The sequence below is a fragment of the Vigna unguiculata genome, chromosome 6, assembly GCF_004118075.2.
Source record: "Vigna unguiculata cultivar IT97K-499-35 chromosome 6, ASM411807v1, whole genome shotgun sequence".
Lineage (NCBI taxonomy): Eukaryota > Viridiplantae > Streptophyta > Magnoliopsida > Fabales > Fabaceae > Vigna > Vigna unguiculata.
Genome location: NC_040284.1, coordinates 21243822 through 21265133, shown reverse-complemented (window position 1 = coordinate 21265133; position 21312 = coordinate 21243822). Strand labels below are relative to the sequence as shown.

The window sequence follows — 21312 nt, the reverse complement described above, 5'->3', positions numbered from 1 at the left end:
AATGAGAAAAATAAATCAAATAACTAAACTAAATATAAGAGTAAAATTAGTAATTAAATCTAAAATTATTTATGAGATTTGTTATGTACATTGTTTTCTTATTTGTCTTTCATATTTTTTTTTCAACCTGGACCGGTCTTCCAATTTAACACACGTAAACAAACATGTGGAGACTAATTTAAAAGTAATATATAGAATACCTGAAAGTTTAAACATAATTACAATCTTTGTGCGCCACACCTTAAGGAAATGTAAGAAAAATAAAACAGCTTTATTTATACTATGCATTAGTTACAGAATTTTGATTTTCTATGAAAGCCAAGCATAGTGAAACAAAGGCTTACTTGAATTGACAGTAGATTTTGATTGTGCAGTATCCATTATAGAGATACCAAAGGTTTCAGTTTCTATGAAGAAGATGCATGGCGTGATGTGTTTGTAATTTTAGATTTGAGTTAGAATGAACAAGAAATAAGAAAACGAAAAGCATGAATACGGAAAGTATGAAATATTATAAGAAATCTAAATCTGACACTTTCCATTCATTAATCTGGCACGAATCCTTGTACAATGACACAAAAGATTAAAACTACTACGAACACGACAGCAACATCAGCAAGGAGATTCATGAGACGGATAGAGGAAGATAAGGAACAGGAACCAAGAACAGATCATGCTTTCTTCGGACTGTCACTCCAAATTGCTCGATCATGATCAAATCTTCACTTATCATTCCACTTGGAAGCTTCCAATCAAAGTGATACAGCAACATTGCAAGGGTCAGTTCCACAACTCTGGATGCAAATGTGCTTCCAGGGCATATCCTTCTTCCAGATCCAAAAGGAATATACTCAAAATTACTCCCTTTGTAGTCAATGTTGTTGTCAATGAATCTCTCAGGATAAAATCTCTCTGATTCAGTCCAATAATTTGGATCTCTTCCAATTGACCAAGCATTGATTATGACCTTGCTATTGGCAGGTATGTGATAACCATGTATCTCACATGCTTCACCACATTCCCTTGGAAGCAAAAGAGGAAGTGGAGGGTGTAATCTCAAGGTCTCTTTGACAACTAGTTTCAAATACTTGAGTTCATTGATGCAGCTTTCATCAACCTTTCCTCTCATGTTGAATACCTCTCTGACCTCAGCTTGTGCTTTTATCATCACTCTTGAATTCTTCATCATTTCAGCCATGGCCCAATCTATGGTTGTTGCTGATGTCTCACCTCCAGCACCAAAAATGTCCTTAAAAATAGTTTATCAATCAATTCATTCACAACTTGAGATGCAAGTGCAAAATAAGATATAGATGGCAAAAGTGTCATACCAGAATTATTGCCTTGATGTTGTTCCTGGTTAAACAAAAATCCTGTTGGCTGCCATCCTCGTACTGCATCAGAACATCAACAAGATCTTGCTCTTCCCTTTGGTAATCTTTGGCCTCTTTATGGTCATCGATGATGCTTTCTATTATCTCATCCGCTTGTTGATGCAACCTCTCAAGCCTGTGTCTCGTGACATGTTGCAGCCATGTAGCAGAAGGAAAGAAATCTACAATGTCAAAACCTGCTACAACTTTCATCATTCTTTTAATCAATGAAATAAAGTTTTCATGGTCTTTGCATCTATTGCCAAAAGCAGACCTTGAAACAATAGTAAAAATTGATGAAAGTACAGCTTGACTGAGGTTAATGGGGGATCCTTTCAACGAGTCAATCCATTTGACAAGATTGAACAACTCCTCTTCTCTGATTGACTGGTATGAGTTGACACGTTTCAGGCTTAAAAGCTCCAACATGCAAATTTTTCTTACCTGCCTCCAATAATTTGCATAAGGAGCAAAAGCTATGCCTGTGTTGTTGTAACTCAGTACATCAACAGCTAGGACTTTAGGCCTTGTGGCAAAGTTAATGTCATGGGTTTTCATCACTTCCTTAGCACACTCAGGGGATGAAATGACAATGGTAGAAACCTCTCCAAGTTGAAGATGCATCAAGGGTCCATATTTTAAGGCCAGGTCTCTTAATTTTCTATGGGGCTGAGAGGATAGAAGGTTGTGAATATTACCTATGATAGGTAGCTTTCTAGGCCCATGGGGCATGTTAGAGGGTGTGGGTGTGTCATCAGCTTTCTTTCCTAGTTTTCTCAGTATAAGGGTTGTGAAGACACAGAAGAAAAGAGCTGAAAAGTAGAGAACTAATTCCGCCATGGAAGTATAAGAGCAAGAACCAACACAGAACAGAGAAAGAAAGGAATAGGTGGTTGTGATCCTGTTGGTGCTGGTGGTGCTGGTGCCATATGTAGCTTTGTAAAAAGTATTTTTCTGGTTATATTATTGCAACTTTACAATCAGCTATAATCATTTACCTAGCTACGTAATTGGATAATGTCGTAGTTGTAACTATCACTAACTCTTTGGGACACTATCATCATCTCCATGTTCTGCTATACTTGGAATGCTTTAAAATTTGGTCCTACGTTCAGCTTCTATTCAGACACTACAAAAGTGTTTAACTTCATGTTCTCCTATACTTGGAATGCTTTAAATTTATTACCCATTGCATTTAGGAATCTTTTTTTTTTTTAATATAGGTTAACCCCATGATCCACTAAATTCTGAAATTCATTTTGGAAGATAAAGTTCAGAGTGAGAATTGTTGTTTTGAAAACTTCGATACTCTCAATTAATGTTTTTGCATACACGGAATTTTATTATAGTATTGATGACTTTTTTTTCAGTTGACCTTCATTTCGTAAAAGCTCAACTTTAAGAGTTGAATTCATGATGTGTTTATGAAATTTGTGTTGAAATTTGTAAATAGTATAACCATGTTAACAGTTAGTAGCTTGTATCCTTATACTTGATTCTCCCATTTTGTTAGATTTTTATGTGGGAAAATGTAATGAGCAGAAAATGTAATCTACATACTTGGCAAGAGTTGAAGATCCTTATAGGTTATCAAACTAAGATTGAAGTAAGATGCATAATACAGTGAAAGATGAATAATGTATTTTCTATAATCATATCATCTCTGGTTCCTAATGTTGAAACTTAGGTTCTTTTAGTACATATGTCTGATCAAAATTAGAGTTTTATGTATTCAGATTATCCTGACTTTTTAATACAAAACTTTGTCACACATGAATTCATGATGTGAAATTTCAATTCTAAACAAAAATGATGATAATGGTTTAAGAAATTGTAGTTTAAGTTTGTCTTGTTTTATAATCTTCTAAAACCTTCTGTTTACAGTTTATTAACTATCTCGTGTGAAGACATTTTTGTTACATTGGCATGGTTATTCTGAGATTTGAATTGCAGGAAGAGACAGTTTCTGAGTTTCAGCATAGCGATAGATATCTGATACTGATTTGCATTGTTGTAGGGGACTCAGATCACATTTTAAACATAGTGATTGAGCAGAAGTAAGTGATATTATACGAAAATAAGTGAATACAAATGTGACTGAGCTTTTTCTTTTGTAGTCATATTTGGAAAAAAAATGACTTTTCAATCTAGCAAAGTTGGCACTAACTCACAAGCATGATTGGTTGAGCTGAATTATAGATTAATTTTCTAAAAATTTTAAATATTTTTACGTCTTAAAATTTAGATATTTGTTGTTGTTATTATAATGATTAAAAATAAATTTTAAAGTTGAACTACATTATTGCGGACGAGTTTATGTTCTCTTTACATTATTTTGATTTTTGTTATTTTTTAATTAATGATTCCTGAATTGCTTTTTTAGTTCATTCTTAATTAGTTGAAAAAAACGAACGAAAACTAATCAAATTATTATTTAAGCTTTAGAAAATAAAAGAAATTTAATTGTAAGTATTCTTGAATGTTCCATCCAAACAGGTTAAGCAGAAAATAAAAGGTGGTATTCTAGAAAATAAAGTTTGACCATAGGAAATAAAAAAGAAAAATGTCCGGTTGGAATTTTTTGTAATAAAATACAAAAGTAAATAAGAAAAGTGAAATCATAACTAAATAATTCTTTATTCAAAAAAATAGTTAAACTATCACCTGAAATGTTGTTTTCTGTTTTAATTTAAAAACAGAAAAAAATTTAAAAAGTCGGTAAGTGACAATTTTCAATAATAAAATATAAAAATCATTAACCTCTTCGTGCTGAATAAGGATGTCAAAAAAAAATCGTATCCGTGGCTATTTGTAGATAAAACCTGTAACGGGTAGAAAATGAATATTATAAATGGATATTCGTAAGTAACACGGATACAAGTATTTTTAATACCTGCATGTTAACGGGGTGAGCACGAATATTATAGTATCTGTACCGGTAGATACTCGTACCCGCTATACTTTAATTTAAATTAAAAAAAAAACATGATTAAAATATTAATATATTAATTTTGAATGAGTTATTTTTTATCAATTAGTTTTTTAAAAAAATTTATTTTTTTGTAAATTGTCACTCAATACTAAAATGTATGAATGTTATGTATTGTATTTTATTTGAATTTATAATTAAAATTCGTTGTTAAATATATTTTTTTATAAACACCCCGTGGATATTCATATATATTAAAAATTATATATATATATATATATATATATATATATATATAACGGATATTTGACAAATATAAATATAGATATGACATAAATATTTATTTGACAGATAAGATTGAATTTGTTGAAATGTTGATATGGTACTGAAACCATAAATTCATATATAATTTAAATAATATTTTAAAAAGTTTTCTAATAATTTTAAATCAGATGCAAAACGGTCCACAGCCGCTTAATAAACAGAATAGATAAAATTGTGGCCATAGCAGATTAAAAATTGATACTTTAATTTTTCTGAACAGGAAAAGAAAAGCTAATAACTCGTGGCAGCTTTGTGACAACAAGAGACTCCAGGTGCTGAGTGAATCAATTTTGGCAGATGGCAAACATGCAAGATGATATTCCGCCATTTCTGTCACCATTTTTATTATTATATAATCTTTAATTGAATTAAAAAATAAAAATACATATAAAATATCTAGTTTTGCCCACAAATGATTGGAGATTGAATCGTTCGAAAAATGTAACATTAATAAAATATAAATTTAATTTATATATAAATGATTAATATAAGTTTTAACCTAAAATTTTAAGATATTTATGAGTTTTCATTTTATATAATATTTAAATTTTTATAAACTTTTATTTTTATATAATAGTCAATTATATATTTTTATTTGTGATTTAGATTTAATTGAATTTTCTATAAATAATATTTTTTAAGGGTTAAATATGTTTTTTTTTAATTTTAAATGTATTTTAAAATTAGTTTATTTTGAAATTTTAAATTATTTTAGTCTTTTATTTTTTAAAATATATGAATTTAGTCTTTTAATTCAAATTTATTTAAGGATAATTCATATTTCAAGTATGTCTGATAATATTATTTGATTTAATATTAAAATAAAATTGTGTTAATCTAAACAATTTAAATATAATTATAGAAATGATGCATATAAAATATTAAATAAATTTAATAAAATTTAATTAGAAAAAACTAAATTCATATATTTTAAAATAATGAAAAATTAAATTGATTTAAAATTTTAAAAAGAATAAATTTTAAAATTATAGAAGATAAGAGAAGAAAATATATTTAACCTTTATTTGATTATATTTAATATTAATTTGAATTGATTAGATGGGACAAACAAGATGAAATGAACTAATTTAAATCTTAAATAAACATCTTCTTGATTTCACTGACAATTTATTCAATTTGGAATCCCCATTGAACCCAAATTCAGTTTCAGCCATGGTTTCTCGTTCCACCACCCTCTTTGTTTCTCTGCTCCTGCACCTGCTTTTCTTCACCTTCTTCTCGCAATCTGAATCTAAATCTCAACCTCCCAATGTCTCCTTAGAATTGTACTATGAAAGCTTGTGCCCATACAGCGCCAACTTCATCGTCAATCACCTTCCCAAAATCTTCACCACTGACCTCATCCCCGTCGTTGACCTCAAATTCGTTCCCTGGGGCAATGCAAAACTTCGACCCAACGCCACCATCAACTGCCAGGTACCCTTTTCACCCAATTTTACTTTTTATTCATTTTTGCATTTGTTTAATTTTTTTTTTTATTGCAGCATGGACCAAATGAGTGCTTGCTGAATACAGTTGAAGCCTGTGCTATTGATACCTGGCCTGAACTGGTAACAATTTTCTTGCCCCTTTCCTTTTTTTTAAATTTTTTTTCAAAGTTTACCCAATTTGAGCTTTAATGGGGGTTAGCAACACTGTGATAATTAGGGTCAGTTGAAAAAGAAAAGGAGTAATCTTGTTGTGTTGGTAAACTGTAACAGTGATTTGCTTTGCATGTGTATTTTCTGTGTTGTGAGTGTTTATTTATTTATCTAACTCGAGCTTCTTTTCTCTTTTTTTTTTTTTTTCACAGGGCATGCATTTTCTGTTCATCTACTGTGTTGAGGATATGGTGCATCAGCGAAGGGTCAACGAGTGGGAATCTTGCTTTGAGACACTGCATCTGGATTCCGAACCTATTAAGCAGTGTTATAATAGTGAACATGGAAAACAGGTTGGTGTTTTTCTGTGATTTAGTTCTTGTTCTTGTCAATGAGATAGTGTTATTATGTGTGAGTTTAATATGGGGAGGTGTATCCAAATAGGACTTTAATGTTTTTAAACAACCTTTTTCTTCTCTTATTGTTTTCAACAAGCATGAAAATTTACTAACATTAGTAAGTGAAACTATGTTCTGGAAAGTTGGGAATTAGAAAACTCGAACAGTTATACAGATGCAGAGTTGGTGGAGACTTATCTGTTTTTCATTTAAAATAACATCGAGTGTGATAGATGATTGAATCTCAACATTTACTTCCAAAATTGGTCATGGTTTTCATTTTTTACTGAACTCTGAAGCTGTCAAATATGATCTACATACCTTATTGTCATACATCATTAATAGATCTTTGCTGCAGCTAATGTTACAGTATATAATAGAAGGAAAATTATCCTCTAACTCTCATCCTTTAGTGTGTGTTATTGATTCTTTATCAAAAGAAAAAATAATAATACATTAATAAATTGATCCACATTAAGTCCTGGAAGAGAATAAAGAATGAGAGTATACTAGAACTGTGAAATTGTAGATTCTGAACATTCATCTTTCTTCAAGCCTCCAGATAACTTTTAAAAATCCTTTCTCAATATTTTACCGGACTTGCTGAGTATTTCTCAATATTTCACAGACATGACAGTTGTGCTTTGAATTTGTAACATCATTGTTTTGCTGAAATTTTTGTCTCAAGTGACATTTACCATCTTTATATGCAGCTGGAGCTACAATATGCAGCTGAAACAGATGCTTTGCAGCCTCCTCACAAGTATGTTCCATGGGTAGTTGTGGATGGAGAACCACTCTATGAGGTCTGTTTTTGCAGTTTTATATCAGATGAAACACGTTTTATTCTCAGTTTCTGAACTTTTCACTGAGATATACATATACTCTAATTCATCAGTGCTTGCAAAATTTTGTGGTTGCAGGATTATGAAAACTTCTTAAGCTATATCTGTAAGGCTTATAAAGGCACTGATACACCCAAAAGTTGCACCAAAGTATCATACCTTACAGAAGTGAAAGCGAAGAATGAGCATTCAGTTTGCGACAAGGAAGGAAAAGAGCCAACATGGCGAAAACTGAGTTCAACCATGTCTTCATGGTTGCACAAGATGAACCTTGGTGATGCATTTTAGATTGGACGATGCTGAATGTAAAACCAGTTTGTTCGTGTTTTGTTCTGTTGAATGAAACCTCAAAAAGTGCAAATTAGACTTCCAAACAAAACCATGTTCTCCGTAAGAGTTTTTTTCTAACACACTTAATTACTTTAAGAAAATAAGAGAAAGAGAGAAAACAAATTAAATGCTCTTTTCTAAATAATAAAACTAGATAATAAAGGAAAGAGAGAGAAAAGAGAAACATTGTTTTCATCAATAGTAAGATCAGACACAGTTAATTATTTATATATAACCTATATAAAATGTTAAATGGGATTTTATATTTTTATATATAGACTTCTAAGTGTAATATGAAATCGTTTAAGAATAATGGACATTATACATTATTTAAGAGTTTACCATAGTGGACATTCTAATAAGTTGTACTAAATGCGTACAGTAGACACGTGTACTCATTAGATACATTTTCGTATTATTAGACTTAGTTCATAATTATTTAGTCTAATACGATTGATGTATGTTTATGTTCTTCTTTACATAATTATCTGATTTAAAGTTTAGTTTTAAAATTTTAATTTTGATTTAAATCGTGAAAGAGTTTTTTCTTTGTTACCAATATTTATTTCTTAATAAAAAAATTAGTTAACTATAAACCATGTTTAAATTTAGATATCGAAAAAAGAGTCGGTAAAAACATATGCAGATCATCTTCTAAAATTATCTTCACAATTTATTATTTGAGATTCAACAACATTTATAATGAAGTGTTTTATATATAGTATCTGGTTTTTTCGTTGTATATTTTTTATCAAAATTGATGTAACGCAATGTGGATACGTATTCATAAGTTGGCTTTCTTGTATTTATATTTTTTACATAATCTACACCTACAGAACGTAACATTTATACATTAAATAAAATTATATTGTTTGATTCAGGTGTCTCAAAATAGAAGGAAGATACATTTTTTTAAATTATTTTAAATATTATAATTTAAAAATAATAAGTGTCAATTTATATTTATATTTTTAATATTCTAAAAAAAATATAAGCTTAAAATGGGTATTTTTTAAATTTAAAATGAAAAATAAAATTATTTTTAATATTTAAGTAGAGTGATTTTCTATATAAAATTAAAAAAAATTATTTTCAAAGATATATGTAAATTGTAATTAAATTTAATTACTAATTTAGTTTCATTTTAAAGGGGAGAACATTGCTTTCTTTAAAAAGAATTGGTATTATATTGAATAAAAAATTTTAATATAAGAACTAAAATAAAACAAAATAATGTCACATGACATTAACAGTGACATAGAACACTTATATAGATATGTGGTATATGACATGACATTGATCTAACACATAGTAATTTATTTTTACATTAAAATTAAAAAAAGTAAAATAATTGAAAATATTATGACACATATATAAACGCGATGTTAAAATTTAAAGAAATAATCTAATTAGATTATTTAAAAAAATTAAAGGACTTAATTTAACTACGATCCAGTTGAATTTTCTAAGTAGAGATAAAAAATAGCTTTTTTATTTTAAGAGAGTTTCATTGGAAATTGATTCTAATGTGATGGGAATATTCTCCAACATTTTTTTTCTTTTCATATGTTTGTTAGTTTCTTACAATAATAATAATAATAATAATATACAAGACCAATTTATTTTAACTTCATTTCTATTTATTTTAAATAATTTTTACAATTAAGAATAAAATAGAAATTATTAAATTTTATTCATTAATATATTATTTATTAATCTACCAAACTTATTAATAATTATAAACTTTCATGTAAATCATTTAATGTATTGATCATTCAATTTGGGTCCCACGTTTGTATCCGATATTATACTGAAGAAGTATCTAATTTATAAAACATTAATACTTTTATAATAATAATAATTTATAATTTTTTATATTATATATAGATGCGGAACATAATGTCCACATAGGAGAGTCAGGACTCCTCCAACCTTTTTTATTTTTTATATATTTTTTAAAAATATATTTATATATTATTATTTTATTTATATTAATTTAGTTTAAAAAAATCTTTTATAAATTTAAAAATCATGTTTTCTCTCTTTATTATAATTTCTTTTACATCTTTATTTGGTTTTTTTTTTTGTGTTATATATAATCAACTTGAAAATTATTTAAAACGTGGTACTGATAAGGTAACTTTTGTTTTCTTTTTTTCATATATTATTATTGATGATAAATTTTATTTTACTATTTCATATATATTTGTTGGATTCTATTATTATTATTATGAGTGCTTATTTTGAATAGAAAAAATGATATAAGAAAATAATTTTTTTAACTAAAAAAATAATTTATATATAATAAATACAATTTAGTTCCCTTAAAATTTTTGTTCAAATTTCGTCACTGATTAATTATACATATCAAAATTCCTAAATTTATTATATATATTTTAATATATATATATATATATATATATATATATATATATATATATATATATATATATCATCTCATATTATTTTTAATATCCTGAATATATATAGATACACGTATAATATTTATACATCATTCCCTTTATTTATCATATTTTTCTTTTAATCCAAATAATTTAATTTCTTTCTCACTTACACCTAAAATCCATCCAAATTCATTCGAAATTTATCTTTTGAAAAAAAGAAGTGAAACGTGTTCTTTCGTTTTCGTTTTTATCGGAACTTTTTGACTAATATTAATTTGGATTGATCAATTTGTCAAATAAGATGAAATGAATATGACGTAGTTTTAAATGATCATCTTGTTGTATTCACAAGCACTCTGATTCAAATTGGGATCCTGGTTTCCCATTGAAACCAAATTCAGTTTCAGCCATGGTTTCTCCTTCCACCACCCTTTTTCTTTCTCTGCTCCTTTCTTTCTTCGCCTTCTTCTCGCAATCTGAATCTAAATCTCACCCTCCCAAAGTCTCCATAGATTTGTACTATGAAACTTTGTGCCCAGACAGTTCCGACTTCATCGTCAATCACCTTCCCAAAATCTTCACCACTGACCTCATCCCCATCGTTCACCTCAAATTCGTTCCTTGGGGCAATGCAAAAATTCGACCCAACACCACCACCTTCGACTGCCAGGTACCCTTTTTACCCAATTTTACCTTTTATTATTTTTTCTATTTATTTATTTATTTATTTATTTTCATTGCAGCATGGACCAAATGAGTGCTTCCATAATACAGTTCAAGCCTGTGCAATTGATATTTGGCCCGAACTGGTAACAATTTTCTTGCCCCTTTCCTTCTTTATTTTTTCAAACTCTATCCAATTAGTGATTTTATGCGGGTAGCAACAATAATTAGGATCGGTTGAAAAAGAAAAGGAGTAATCTTGTTGTGTTGGTTCACTGTAACAGTTGTTTGCTTTGCATGTTGTTGTGAGTGTTTATTTATTTATGTAACTCGAGATTCTTCTCTATTTTGTTTTTTTCACAGGACAAGCATTTTCGGTTCATCTACTGTGTTGAGGATTTGGTGAATCAGCGAAGGGTCTACGAGTGGGAATCTTGCTATAAGAAACTGCATCTGGATTCCGAACCTATTAAGCAATGTTATAATAGTGAACGTGGAAAACAGGTGGGTGTTTTTCTGTGATGGAGTTCTTGTTCTTGTCACTGAGATAGTGTTAATTATGGGGAGGTTTATCCAAATAGGGCTTTTAATGTTTTTAAACAACCTTTTTCTTCTCTTATTGTTTTCAACAAGCATGAAAATTTTACTAACATTCTTGTGGAAAGTTGGGAATTAGAGAATTTGAAGAGTTATACAAATGCAGCTAATGTTACCATCTTTATATGCAGCTGGAGCTACATTATGCAGCTGAAACAAATGCTTTGAAGCCTCCTCACAAGTATGTTCCATGGGTAGTTGTGGATGGAGAACCACTCTATGAGGTCTGTTTTTGCAGTTTTTTATCGGATGAAACACTTGTTATTCTCAGTTTCTGAACTTTCACTGAGATATACATATACTCTAACTAACAAATTTCTTATGACAATGAAGTTTGTGGTTTATATGTATGTAAGTTTGTGTAGTATAATCAATAAAATTATGAATGTTACAGGAAACTCAACTGTGCTGGCAAAATTTTGTGGTTGCAGGATTATGAAAACCTCTTAAGCTATATCTGTAAGGCTTATAAAGGCACTGAGACACCCAAAAGTTGCACCAAAGTTTCATACCTTGAAGAAGTGAAAGCAAAGAATGAACATTCAGATTGCGACAAGGAAAGAGAAGATGATACATGGCGAAAAATGAGTTCAACCTTGTCTGCATGGTTTCACAAGATGATCCTTGGTGATGCATTTTAGATGTGACAATGCTGAATGTAAAAGCAGTTTGTTGGTGTTATGTTCTGTTGACTAACACCTGAAACAGTGCAAATTAGACTAATAATACTTTCAAACAAAATCATGTTCTCCATAACATAACAGTCTTTTTCTGAAAAAAATAAAAGAAAATAAGAGGAGAGAAAAAAAAAACACTCTGTTCTTAAATAGTAAGATTAAACACACTTAATTACTTAAGAAAATAAGAGAAAGAGAGAAAAGAATTAATTGCTCTTTTCTAAATAATAAAACTAGATAATAAAGGAAAGAGAGAGAAAAGAGAAACACTGTTTTCATCAATAGAAATATCGAACACACTTCATTATATATAACCTATATAAAATGTTAAATAGAATTTTATATGTAGAGTTCTAAGTGTAATATGAAATCGTTTAAGTATGACATCCTATTTAAATAGAGTAATCTATTAAATAAAACATTGCATAATTGATGGGATAAAAGAGTTATCAGATGAAACAGTACACATAAGGATTTACCATTACAATCATCTAAGAAGTACTTAAAGAAGATGAGGCCTATCTATCACACATGCCTCTAACAAAACATGCATCAATGCCATAAAAATGCTTCCCAAGAGCCAGACCAACAGGGTGATCATCGCAAAGAGAAAACGAAACAGGAACATAAACAAAATAAAAGGGTAAGCTAGCAACGTGCTTCCCGTCTGCTCCCACCAACAGGGTGATCATCGCAAAGAGAAACCGAAACAGGAACATAAACAAAATAAAAGAGTAAGCTAGAGTGAAAATATTCTTTAACAATTTATAGAGCATATACAAGGCAAAGCAAAGCAAACTATTAACATGTAACTAGGAAACACTCAGAATCATGTGAGGACCATCAGATGCAGTTACTATGACTCGATATCCGGATCATACACTTGATATAGAATTCTAAAGGAAGTATGCGCCTGTGCTGGTTTCTAAACTCTGCAGAGTCTAGACGCAGGGGTTATCACCCAACCACACACAGGATTAATCCTCTATTGTCTCGGGCCCAAACTGTCCCAAGACAGGGACCTCCTGCCACTCTCACCACATAACCCATTCTGCTCTACGTGAGCGTGAATGCTTATTAGAGTTCAGGATACCCTCCTTTATCTAGACATATCCTATATCAAGGTATACACTAGGCATGCATATATATATATATATATATATATATATATATATATATATATATATATATATATATATATATATATATATATATATATATACACATATCACTAGGGGTTTCCCATGAAACTCACCAATACATTTCACATGCCTATCCATCACCCAATTCTCATGAAATTCCACCAGCAAGCATATCATGTTTCACATTACATACTTATCACATGCATCCCAATGTTCAATCAAATGAAATCATAGCTTATTACACAATAACACGTTCATTCCAGTCCCATTCAAGCATACATACTAAGCATGGCCACATACTATGAGCAAAGAAAATAATTAACACAGTATGGAGTCACAACAGCCCCTGTCACGAATTCTCGCCCAAACTGAAGGTCCTCGCCCAGGCGTAAGGGTTACTTTCGCTCAAGCGACCCCTTCTCGCCTAGGCGAGAGTTCAACAGTGGCCACTGCAAGAATTTCATCGAATTCTCGCTCAAGCGATAGCATCTCGCTTAGGCGAGACTGTGTCTCGCTCAAAAACAATGTCAGTCGCCTAGGCGACCACTCGAGGTGAAATTCAGGGGTGAGTCCCTACTATTCTCGCTTAGGCGAGGGCTACCCGCTTGGGCGAGATTAGCAGGTTTCTCACCTGCTAGCACATGCATTTTCTCATTCAATCAAACACACACACCCAACAACCAACTTCATACATCCGACAACAAGGTTCAAGCACTAAAGACACAAGAGTAGTCCAGTAATACACGAAATACTTTAAAGAAAAAGAAAACCCCAACTTCCCTTACCTTTTTGGACGCTAAAAGAAATAAGCCCACAACTAAGGAGGACTACAGCTTTAGGAACTACAGTAGCGAGCTGCAACACGAAAACTGGGACAACACATGGCATAAAGTTAAACCCTACGCCAACCCATGTATCCAAACAGTGAGGAATAAGAGGGAAATGCTTGGAGACCCTAAGAGTTACTTACTTGAAAACGAAAGGATTCTAGCTAGCTCAAGGAGAAAGTCCACTGTGCCCTAGCAGAGTTCTCAAGTCTCAGCAGAGAGAGATGGAAGAGGAACTGATTTTTCTGAAAAGGTGAAAAGTGAGAGTGTGAGAGCTAGACAGGGATTGGAGTCCTTTCCATGGGCTGGTCTTGAGCATGCGAAAAGGCTAGGCCCAAACTGAATGTAAGATTTTTTTTTTTTTTTATGATAGAGTTTTCTTTGGTTTCTTTATTGTCTTTCTTTGAAGTAAATATATTTTTCTTTGATTATAAATTTGATTTTAACCAAATTGATGTAAAGCAATTTCATAAGTAAATTTTCTTGTATTTATATTTTTTACACCATCAACATTTACAAAATCTTTAATAGTTTTTTCATATGAACATAACATTTATACACCATATCAAATGATACAAAACACATTTCAAATTTCAAAGTTTCCCAATAAACATATTCAAGATCCTTCATAAATATGGTAATAATAATAATAACATGAGCCAAGTATAGTTTCCTACAAACTATACATTTATGATCCAGCCTATTCTATTAGCATATGAAATAGTCTTCATTTACCTCTTATTTTCTTCAATACTCACATTCAATCACGTTTTGATGTTCAGTAGATCCACTTGTGTACAAATGTAATTTTTATTAAAGATTCAATAAACATAATTCATCAAATGTAACAAAAAATTGTTTAAGAACATTATATTCACATAAGAGTTTACAAGAACAAAAACTCTAATGACAAACACACTAGATGCGTATATCAAACACCTTTTATATTACTAAACACATTCATGTTCATTAGTTGCACTCAACTACTAGTGACAATCTAATTAAAAGCACTAATATATAATCACCTAGTCTTAAGGCTATTAGATGCACAATCCAAGAACAATCTTTCGTACTCTTCTCAAACAAAAATAATTTAAGTCAAAATTCACATAACATATATAACTCATCTCACCATTATTACATAATATAATTATATATTTTAAAAGTAGTATACTTTTCGTTATTCTCTTCACAGAACATATATAACTATTATTGTTTTTTTTAAATATTAAGTGCAACTTTGACATCAAAATATAAGTAAAATATATATTAAAATAAAACTTAAAATAATAGACTTAAAATGGCAAGGAAAAGGAATAATGATTATTTTTTTATTAAACTAAAGAAACATGTTAAAAAGTTTTGTCTATAATATCCTACAACTTATTATAATTATAATATTGACTAGAGGATATAATCATAACATTTACTTTTATTTATAATTTAATTAGTTAAAATATCATCTATTGACTTCTTTTTTCTCATTAATGAGCACAATTTTATCCAATGGGAGGCACAATGCAAAATGTCATTTTTTTTTCTCTCAAATACATCTTTTGTAAAAGAAAATAAAAAAATCAGTACAAATGAAAATAGTAATGCATAGTGTTTTTTTCTCAAACTAATGTGTTTCCTTAGTTTTTTTTTTATCTTTTTAAAATATATTCTATATTTTTACGAAAAGCCCGAACTTTTTTTAGTATAGCATTTAAACACATTAAAAAAATAATGTAAATTACAATAATTTTAATACGATAATTATTTAAAATTATAATATTTTATAATAAAATATAATAAATATAGAACTGTCATATTTTTCAAATAAAATATGACGATTTTAATTATAAATTTTTTAAACTCTTATATTTTACAGGTAAATTATGACGTTTATAATTTTTTAAAATAAATTTAAACTTCAAAACTTTTCCGCTCCCAATTTTCTAATTCCCTCTATGTTTCTTTAATAAAATTATGATAATTTTCATTCATTTCCTTACCTCCCACCTTGCACTCTATATCCCCTCACTAAATCCCTATGCCAAAATCAAGTTAAGTTTATCTGTTACCAAAACCATCTTATCCAGCTCTACTCTCTTGATCTAGTCTAGTAGTGTTTCCCGGCAAGAATTCAAAAACCCTAAATCCTAAACTCAAAGTCCGCGCATTGACAAAGTCCAGATGTCGTGCTTCCTGTCGGCGACCGCCGTGGCAATGGCAGCTTTTGTGTTCGTCGATTGTCTCGGCGGGGCTCGAGCTTCAGAAATCCTCAGTTCTGTTCTTCGATTGCCTCAGCTGGGGCTCCACTTATTTTGTTTGCTTGGAGCAGATTCATGTTATGGAATCTTGATTCATGTTATGCAATCTTGAGTGGAAGTGTGCTATTCAACTCGAAAAATAAAATATCCTTTTTGACATGTTTGTGGTCAATACTAAATTACTATTTGGAGGGAGTTCTTGACTAAAGAAGTACTTGCTTGAGCATTCGTATTGTTCTTTTTCAGGTTTCTTTCCAGAGGTTTTCCGTGGCATATGGAATGGCACAGATGTTGCAATCAAGGTTTTTCTAGAACAAGATTTAACTCCTGAAAATATGGAAGATTTTTGCAATGAGATATCTATTTTCGGAGGTATCTTGCTACTTAGAAACTGTTTTTCAACATTTTTTTTCTGTTATATCTATACATTTTCTGACTACTTTCTCACTGAACTGGTGTTTCTTTTCACCTACGACATCCTAATGGTATTCTCCAACATCCTTATTGTTTACTTTTTTTATTGTTGTGATTTTTCAAGTTTTCCTTGAACAGTTAACTGTCTTGAAATGGTAATGGTAATTAATGGAATTAATCTGAACAGTTATCTTTTATTATTTCAACTTATATTTAAAATTATTTTAGTAAAATATTCCTTACTAAAAAAGAATGACAATAATATTGTGCACACTTGGTTATAAGAAATCTCATGTAGCTTTTCTCCCTTGAAATCAGCTGTTATTTATTTAATGATGAAATTATATGCAGTTACATTGTTTCTTGGTGCGTGCATGAAGCCTCCACGGTTGTCAATGGTTACAGAATATATGGAATTGGGATCGTTGTATTACTTGATACATTTAAGTGGTCAAAAGAAATAGCTTAATTGGCGGGGAAGATTGAGGATTTTATGTGACATATGCAAGTAAGTTTATGGTTAGAATCTTATCTGTTACATTGGCATTTATGTTATTATCTATAGACACTCACTGATCAAAGACATGAAAATATAAGTTTTTAGTTAACTGTTATATTGTAATGGAACCGTTTAGCCGACATGATTTTGAAGATGGAAGTTGTATTAATGCATCTTTGCACATTGAGGGGTAAATTCTTGAGACTGGTTTTAAGCATTCAAACTTGGCTAGAATTCAGTGTGGATGATTATGCAATGCTTAAGCAATTTAAAACAACTACTAAGGTAAGGTGTATTTATATATCCATTTTTTCAGGATATGTATGGTTGAAATACTACTTTGAAGGCCAAAGGTGGTCTCTCTGTAGTAGTTCCTGGAGGAACTTGGTGGCCTTCACTGTGTCTATGTTCCAAAATGTATGGTCACATCTCAGTCGCTGATGTGTGTCACAGAGAAAATTTACAGAGCAGGATGAGTTTGTGGTTGTGGCTTCTGATGGGTAAGCATTTTCGTATCAAGATCTCAAACATTTGATCAAATAGAGCTTCCAAACAATAGTATAGCCAGAAGGATTTCTTAGGATCTAAAACTAGAAGAAAGCAATTATTTCAGCCTTGGCAGTATAAAGTTAGATATTTAATGTAAATTGGTTTCTTGGTTTACATATTTTGACTTTGGTTTCTTGGTTCAAGCCGTCTTTATTTTATATTATACTGGTTTCTTGGTTTCTTCATGATTAATCTTTATTTTACATTTTATTTCTCTACGGAATTAGGTTATATAGGAAGTGAGCTTACAACGGTCAAGAATCAAATGCAGAGTTTTTTGCCTATATTACTTCTAGAGAAGAGAATCCGGAACATCTTGCTGATATGTCTATTGCTTTGGTACACCTTATACTAATCAGGTATAATATAGAAAAGAATATTACTTAAACTAGCTGTATTTCTATCTAATTCACAAACTTATATTCTCATTCTTTATTCATCGTAGCACCAAATGTTAGGAGTGACTTGTCATCTCCAAACGATGTATTTGGATCAAATGGTGGAAGCAGGATATGTTAGTAAGAATTTTCGCCAACCTAATTATATTACATCATCATAATTAAAAATGTCTCCATTTAATAATAATAAAATATACGTGTTGATTTTTCATTTTTAAATATTTTTAATTTAACCTATGATGGATAAATAAATAAAGTTATAAAATGTTCACCTCAAGTCACTATACCCCTATATATATATATATTCTTATTTCTCATATCATTATGCAGTTTTAACTAAAATAATTTGATATTTAACATTTATATGGAACTTTAAAATCACGAATGTCGATATGTCCGAGTGGTTAAGGAGACAGACTCGAAATCTGTTGGGCTCTGCCTGCGCAGGTTCGAATCCTGCTGTCGACGATTTTAAGCTTTTAATTTAAAATTCTACATTTACTTTTCAATAATTTGTTGTTTAGTTACATTAATATGTTGTCGATATGTCCGAGTGGTTAAGGAGACAGACTCGAAATCTGTTGGGCTTTGCCTGCGCAGGTTCGAATCCTGCTGTCGACGTTTTTTTATAATTAGGTTTTTGGTCGGCCCAGCACAGCAGATTAATGGGCTTTTTGAAGTTCAGAGTATAAAAAACTTTTTAAACCTCAAGTGTTAAAATACCTCATATCAAAGTCATAGAATCACACCCTTTATGTTTTCACTCTATTTTTTCTTTTCATTTTCAGTGATCTTAGGATAACAAAAAATGATATTGATAAAAAAAATACCTCTGAAATAATAAAAAAATTTACAAGTCAAAACTAAAGTGTTAAAATACAGGATGTAATGGAATCACACCCTTTATGTTTTCACTCTATTTTTTCTTTTCATTTTCAGTGATCTTAGGATAACAAAAAATGATATTGATAAAAAAAATACCTCTGAAATAATAAAAAAATTTACAAGTCAAAACTAAAGTGTTAAAATACAGGATGTAATGTTTCTAAAAATACAAGTAACAATATTCTTAAAAATAACATATCATGTATACCGAAATCTTTTAAGTTAGACTTAATTAATAATTTTATCTTTATATTTATTTTTATGATTGTTTCTATATATATTTTTTAATTTTATTGAGTTCTTATTAAATAAAGTCAATTTGATTTTTTTATTAAATTGACATCAATGTGGTTTTAAGAAGTCACGTGTTAAAATTTAAAAAAAAAAACCATATCTTAACATATAACACTTTTAAAACAAAAAAATGATCTAAATTTTGACATATGATATTGTCAAACCGTGTTAATGTAATAATGTCAATTAAATGAAACAAACTAAATTAATTTTATTTAACGCAGGTTGGAACTAAATTAACTAAATTGATTAAAAAATATATATAACAACAATCATAGACTTAAATATAGATGTATCAACCATGCCTTCTTGATACCAAAAGAAACCTCTCAACATAAACATAGTTCTTAATAACTGACCCTAAAAATTAACGTAAAATTAAAGCTCTTGAAAACTAATGTAATAATTGATGATCCTCCCCAATTTTTGAAATCATGAAAGGATTAGAATGCAAAAGGCAAGAACAAAGGAGAAGTCCAATGTAGCAGTGGCGTAGGACCCCTCAAAATTTTGCACAACAAAGACCAATCTCTATCCATGTTGGTACAACTATTAATTGTCAACAAGTTAATGCACCTATCTGTGACCAAAGTGTGCAAAGAAAATATATGGCTCTTATTGCTGCATATTAGGGACACAATACCCCCACCTTACCCCACCTTCTGTTCATTTTCTGTCACTACAAAAACAGAATAACATGTGGTGTCACCTCCTTATTGGATACATTATTAAACCTCTTCTGTGTATTTTTTTTTCAGTTAAATATATTTTTGTCTCTTAACTTTTAATGAATTTTAAAATGAGTTTATTTTAAAATTTTTGACTAATTTAGTCATTTATTTCTTGAAATACGTGAATTTAGTTATTTTAATTAAATTTTGTTAGGTTTATCTGATGTTTCGTACGCATTTCATGATTATATTTGAGTTGTTTATACTGTTTGACACATTTTTTTCTTTAATATTAAGTCAAATACTATTATGAAACATGTTTGAAATGTCAAATAAATTTAACAAAATTTGATTAAAATGACTAAATTCATGTATTTCGAATGATGAAAGACTAAATTGGTCCAAAGTTTCAAAATGGATTAATTCCATAATTCACGAAAGTTAAGAGACCAAAAACATATTTAATCCATTTTTTTTCTGAATAATTTTCTTTTTACATTGTTATACTCGATAATAGACAAATCTATATGGTTTTAAATTTCATGTAGCAACCTCTATGTAAATGTTTTTCTGCTCCTAATAATAATAATTGCAGTTACAAGACCACATTTTCTCATAATATTTTGCAATATTTGCGATTGTGAAGCTGCAGCTTCTAAATTGGTTCACTTTTATAATATTTTTCTTAGAAAGTTATATTGGTTTGTTTTTGACAGTAGTGTAAATGAAATTTACACAGTTAACATATATATTATTTCCTCACATTATATAAATTTAAATAACTTGATTCATTTGTATACTTTGAAAGTAAACCCTATCATGATGAAAATTTCAATATTTATATTTCTAATTATAAATGACGTTAATAGGATTTCACAGCAATCAATATTTGTATATGTATAATAAATTAATTTAGCTTAATCTATTACAGAAACTTCTAACTTATATTTTTATTTTTGAATTTATAACTTCAATAATGGTCCTTTTGAAATGGTCTTTGTCTGGGACCATCACAAGAAGCATGTGCCTTAAGAAAAAGGAAAAAACAAACCCTAAATCTAATGAAATCCCACCCACCAGAAAATTCTTCATCTCCCCATCTCTCTCGTAAATGAAGCATATTTTGTTTTTTCTTTTTGAAATGCAAAGAGATACAAAAAAATTCAGAACCTGAGTGGGATTTTTCTCCTGGTGAACCTTGTGATATTGATCTCACTGACCTATGTATTCTAACAT

The 21312-nt window shown here is 29.8% G+C and overlaps 3 protein-coding genes, 1 long non-coding RNA gene and 2 other non-coding genes across 6 annotated transcripts; 5 read left to right on the top strand and 1 right to left on the bottom strand.

The window, feature by feature from the left end:
• Positions 1-625: 625 nt before the first annotated feature.
• LOC114188514 (cytochrome P450 71D11-like) lies at positions 626-2213 on the bottom strand. The gene is made up of 2 exons (XM_028077087.1): positions 1332-2213; positions 626-1249 (listed from the first exon to the last, which is right to left on the bottom strand). The coding sequence occupies exons 1-2, from the start codon at positions 2211-2213 to the stop codon at positions 626-628; spliced, it is 1506 nt and encodes a 501-aa protein (XP_027932888.1).
• Positions 2214-5757: 3544 nt separating this feature from the next.
• On the top strand, positions 5758-7864 carry LOC114186837 (gamma-interferon-responsive lysosomal thiol protein-like). Its single transcript, XM_028074880.1, has 5 exons — positions 5758-6063; positions 6132-6197; positions 6440-6580; positions 7339-7431; positions 7549-7864. Exons 1-5 carry the CDS (start codon positions 5800-5802, stop codon positions 7756-7758), a joined length of 774 nt encoding a protein of 257 aa, XP_027930681.1. The 5' UTR covers positions 5758-5799; the 3' UTR covers positions 7759-7864.
• Positions 7865-10500: 2636 nt separating this feature from the next.
• On the top strand, positions 10501-12221 carry LOC114187183 (gamma-interferon-responsive lysosomal thiol protein-like). Its single transcript, XM_028075347.1, has 5 exons — positions 10501-10875; positions 10949-11014; positions 11232-11372; positions 11597-11689; positions 11897-12221. The coding sequence occupies exons 1-5, from the start codon at positions 10615-10617 to the stop codon at positions 12104-12106; spliced, it is 771 nt and encodes a 256-aa protein (XP_027931148.1). The 5' UTR covers positions 10501-10614; the 3' UTR covers positions 12107-12221.
• Positions 12222-16126: 3905 nt separating this feature from the next.
• LOC114189105 lies at positions 16127-18370 on the top strand. Its single transcript, XR_003605559.1, has 5 exons — positions 16127-16738; positions 17132-17288; positions 17596-17779; positions 18056-18187; positions 18274-18370. It is a non-coding gene; the product is annotated as an uncharacterized LOC114189105 (long non-coding RNA).
• A 242-nt stretch (positions 18371-18612) lies between these two features.
• TRNAS-CGA lies at positions 18613-18694 on the top strand. The gene has a single exon. It is a non-coding gene; the product is annotated as a tRNA-Ser (tRNA).
• A 71-nt stretch (positions 18695-18765) lies between these two features.
• On the top strand, positions 18766-18847 carry TRNAS-CGA. The gene has a single exon. It is a non-coding gene; the product is annotated as a tRNA-Ser (tRNA).
• The last annotated feature ends 2465 nt before the right edge of the window (positions 18848-21312 follow it).